Below are 4,520 nucleotides of genomic sequence, written 5' to 3'. Positions count from 1 at the left end.
GGATATAATAGTCACACATTGGCCATAACATGAAGATATCACATTTACGCACTGTCCCTCCTGCAAGGGTGTAATATACAGGCTGTCGATGCTATGAGGATGTAGTATTCACACTGTCCCTTCTATTGGGATAAATGTTCACTCACTGTCGATCCTGTGGGCTTATGGTATTCACATACACTGTCCATCCTATGAGGATATACACTCTCTCTTCACTCCGCTCCTTGGAGTGCAGTAAACTCCCCTGCCCAGCAGGGCGCGCTCCAGGCTCGAGAATGAATATTCCCCCTCAGAGAGGACCGAGGCCTCTAAAGAAGTCCGAAGAAAAGTCCAGGCCGCGGCCCCCGCATTACCAGGGTCTCCACGGGGCTCTGGGGCTGTCCTGGGCGGGCTCTTTAGTGCTGCTGGGACAGGACGGAGGCCGAGAAGGACACACCGCCTCTGCTGCAGCCGCAGGTCTATGGAGGGCCCGCAGCAGCTTCATCCGGGTCTCTGCGGGGGCTCCGTGGAGGGAGAGGAAGAGCAGAGAGTCCTGGAGGCACCGGGAGTGACCTTCACTGGAGGCCGCGGCTGTGGGGAGAGACGAGGGGTTAATGTTTGGACAGTCTCACAGCAGGAAGTGAATACACAGAACAATTTTTCTTTTAAAGCTCTCTAGATTGCATTTCTCAGATTGCTGACATTGGTGTACACTAGTTCTAAAATCCTTAAAACACGAGTTTAAGTAAAATGCCTCTGGAAATTGACATATTTAAAAGTCATAATGAGCTTGCCCCGTGTACCCTCCCTATGCGACTATTACCAGTGACGTCTCTGCACTAACTAACCCAAACCACCCCCAGCTGCAGACAAAGACAAAACTGCAGAGATCACCCACTGCAGTTTTAACCCTTAAATTCACTGCCTCTCACCTGGTGCCGGTGTCTGCACGCGCTGGGCCAGGTACGTCACGGCCATTTCCAGGATATCCGCTTTCTCTGCTTTGGGCGGAAGTTCATGTCCCTCAAACTCTCTCTGCAGTAACATCCTCAGCTGTTCAATGCAGCTGTTGATGCGATCTCTCCTCAGCTTTTCAATCACTGGCTTCCTCAGCTGCAGAGAGAAAAGGTGGATTTGTTATTTTATTGAAACAAACGTGTAAAGTTGTCTAAAGTCGATAAAAGGTAATAACAAAGCTTATAGTTACTTCAGTGTGATAAAAAGTCCAATTGAATAATGTTAATTTAGAACTAGGGTATTATTAAAAGATCAATAAATACAGCCACAGTTGATATAATATATTGGAAGATCATTTTAAACATGCACTTTTTGTGTATACGAAACACCTAAATATGCTTTTTAAATATTAATGTCCAGAGTCTTACCTTTCTGATGTTTCTCTCTTCGTGTTCTTCATATTTCCTCTCGGTGCTGAAAGGCGCCATCTTGCCCGGTGTGGGGTGAAGAGCGGGGTCTCTGCAGTGAACCCACAGTGATCGGTATCTGAAGAGCTCGCTCCCTCCGGCCCTATTTATCCCCCTCCGCCTGCAGGGCAATGTGTGGGTCTGGGGCTGGAGAGAGGTTCCCACACTCAGCAGCCAATCAGAGAGCAGCAGGGACAATAGAAGTGTGGCACATTAGAGGGTGGGAGGGGAGGGGGACATCTGGGGCCGGACACAAAAGATCAGAGTGTGGGAAAGACCTGTCGATTAAAGTTGTATGAACCCGGCATCTGCCAGGAGCTAAACGGTGTCAATAGCATTAAATACGGGCGGGTGTGGCCACATAACTGAATGAAAAAGCATGAATGAGCGGCCCCAGGAGGGTACTCAATAATGCCCATTTTTTTGTGAAAGTTTATTTCTATTCCGTTTTGTCGGTGTGCACTATAGCAAGCAGAGGGACTGCTTTTCTGTTTTGTAAACTATTTACGACCAATCCTTAGGTCTGTAAAAGGAAACGAAACCCCGCTTTTAAAACTTGAATTTTGACTCACCCTGTGGGTGAAAAGGAAAGTTCAATGTGCTGCGCATTCTGAGCGTGAGGTAAAATAAACAATGCGTCAGTCATTGACGTGTGTAACACCCGCGCTGCACCAACACCTGCGTGGAACTGTCCAGTGCTGAAAGCGCACGCACTGGCTTCAGCACTAGATTCAGGTGGGTAAAGCACTGCATTGATGTGGTGTATTTTTCGGGTATGTGGTGTAGCAGCTCCTTGTCCAGTCCTTGGCAGGCACCTCTTACATTGTTTGTGAAATAATGTGACTAATATTTTGTTGCTCTTCAGACTGGGTTCCGCTCTGCACGTGCCCTGGTTCTTTTGCTACAAAGCCTCGCGTGCACCCCAGGTGGGACCCAATCGTGCAAACACCTTTCTGTGTAATGTCTCCATTTCTAATTTGGGATTGAGAGATTTTCCGCACCCGGCGTCACTTTATTAAAGTATCTGCAGAATTAACCATGGAACTGTGTTTTTCAAATTCCCGTATTTAATATATTGAGACCCCTGGGTGTTCTGATGGTTATCTATAGCCCAGTGTGACATGATATAGCCCCAGTACCAGCCCCTCGGTAGTAATAACCTTCCCCGTTCTCGGGTCCGGACAGGACCGGCGCATGGAGGCCTCGCCGCTGCCACAGGCCGCTCCCCAGATGGCGGCTGCAGATTAACCCAGGGGAGGGTCAGATTCCCCGGAGCCGGAGGCCTCTGTGTGACACGCTTCTATTGTACCCTCTGAATGGGATGAATGGGCGACAGTGTGGGAACCTCCGGGAGTCTCCGCCCCAGCCTCAGAGTCACAGCCCCTCCAGCAGACCACGGGTATAGGATACATGTGAGGGGGCGGGAGGTGGGGGCGCGGGGGCTTGAAAGAGGATCAACCTCTGCCCGCCACCTTCACCTGCCCCTGCCCCGAGCTCCCGTTGCAGGTGACTGCTTCGGGAGCTCGAGAGGATGGGGGGTAGAGAGGTGGTTACCTGCAACACACACAGGGGTGACAGGAGTAGCGCCACGACTCGCCTTAGGATAGTGGGCACTATATAAATGTTGATAATAACCCCTTAGCTGCTGGACCTTCCCCAAGGTGCTAAGTATTTTTTTTTGTGGCTATTTGGGGTAGTTCACTCTTAGGGCTCCATAACTTTTTTTCCACACAAGGCAAGCACACCAAATTTGCTCCATTTACTTCCAACATCCTGGGTATTCTAAAGGTACTCAGGGTTTGTGGATTTCCCTGGAGGGAACTTGGAAATTTGTCAAAATATGGCTAAAATGTTGTTTTTTGGGACGGGAGAAATGCTGCAGAAGAAAGAGTGTGTTTATTTTTCTGCAAATGGCATCAGCGAAATGTTTATGGTGCAAAAATCACCATCCTCCCAGCTATCAGGAAGAGGCAGACTTGATTTAGAAAAACACATTTTCTAACACAGTTTCAGCATTTTACTGGACGATAGCCCATTTTTTCTATTTTTGTGCTTTCCACCTCCTTCCAGTTTGTGGTGGAAATGGGTATGAAACCCATGGTGGATCCCGGGAAAGCCATATGTTTCTAAAAATTAGTCAAAATTGTGAATACAACAATTGGTCATTTGTGTGGATCCTACAAGGTTTTCCTATAAAAAGTAACAGTTGAAATGAATTTTTTTTGAAATTGAGTTAAAAAAACAGCAATTTGTGCCTATGTTTTAATCTGTAACTGCTCCTTACTTTGGCAGATTTTAGAAAGCATTATACCGTTTTAACCGCTGGACCCTTCTAGTCGTGGGGACATATAGGACTTGTAGGTTCTTGAAAAAACCGAGGTACTCAGAGCCAACAGCCGAGCTGCACCGTACAATGGATTTTCATTGTGGATCTACAATACAGCAATTCATATGGCAAAATTGTAACACATAGAAAAAGGGTCTGAAGGAAAACTCAATATTTCTCAAATGCACACCAGATGCTGAGTTTTGGAGCAGTGTTTGTTTGCACGTCTCTGAATTTATGGATACCCATACTGGCATGTGTTTTAGAGGGCATTTGTAAAACGTCTTCTGTGAATGACACTTGTCTACTTTTCAAAGGCACAAGCATAGAGATATTCAATTGGTAATAGAAAATGTTCTACTATGCAGAATTCCCACATGTCTCCCCATATAAAGGGTACCACACTTGTGTGACTAGGCCATGCGCCTGCAACACTAAACACCCCAAAATGTGATCTAGGAGACATCATGTTTCATTCAGCAGAATGCATGTTTTTTTATAAGGTGGCTAGCTGTGGCTTTTCGGCCCCGTCTCAGCAGGCACCTAAGGAAATGTGAGAAAGTCATCCATTTTGCCATGATTACGCCCATTTTTGACTGCTACAGTTGGTAACTGACTCTGGCTGCACCTTGCGCTCTGCTAACCAGACTCAGGACCAGTGCTCGGATTAAAAAGGTATATGTTAATTAGGTGTACTTACAATTGGCACTGACAACCTACCGGAGAGTCTCTAGTGGATGTATGTTTAGAGGACCAGCAGATCTCCTGCACTTCAGTGTGCACTGCTTTGT

General features: G+C 47.0%; 1 protein-coding gene across 1 annotated transcript; it reads right to left on the bottom strand.

The window, feature by feature from the left end:
• Window positions 1-341: 341 nt before the first annotated feature.
• On the bottom strand, window positions 342-1,424 carry LOC144753311 (transcription factor HES-5-like). Its single transcript, XM_078641050.1, has 3 exons — window positions 1,365-1,424; window positions 912-1,092; window positions 342-570 (listed from the first exon to the last, which is right to left on the bottom strand). Exons 1-3 carry the CDS (start codon window positions 1,422-1,424, stop codon window positions 350-352), a joined length of 462 nt encoding a protein of 153 aa, XP_078497176.1. The 3' UTR covers window positions 342-349.
• Window positions 1,425-4,520: the final 3,096 nt, after the last annotated feature.

The sequence above is a fragment of the Lissotriton helveticus genome, chromosome 5_1 (assembly GCF_964261635.1).
Source record: "Lissotriton helveticus chromosome 5_1, aLisHel1.1, whole genome shotgun sequence".
Classification (NCBI taxonomy): Eukaryota; Metazoa; Chordata; class Amphibia; order Caudata; family Salamandridae; genus Lissotriton; species Lissotriton helveticus.
The sequence above is the reverse complement of the archived record's forward strand: the minus strand, read 5'-3'. Positions and strand labels throughout refer to the sequence as shown.

Bases quoted from the DNA above. Each gene is read 5' to 3' on its own strand.
- LOC144753311 (XM_078641050.1), bottom strand. From the start codon at position 1,424: ATGGCGCCTTTCAGCACCGAGAGGAAATATGAAGAACACGAAGAGAGA. The intron at 1,093-1,364 runs GTAAGACTCTGG...TTCTCTCTGCAG, and splicing joins AAGAGAGAAACATCAGAAAG to CTGAGGAAGCCAGTGATTGA. The intron at 571-911 runs GTGAGAGGCAGT...CTCTCCCCACAG, and splicing joins CGTGCAGACACCGGCACCAG to CCGCGGCCTCCAGTGAAGGT.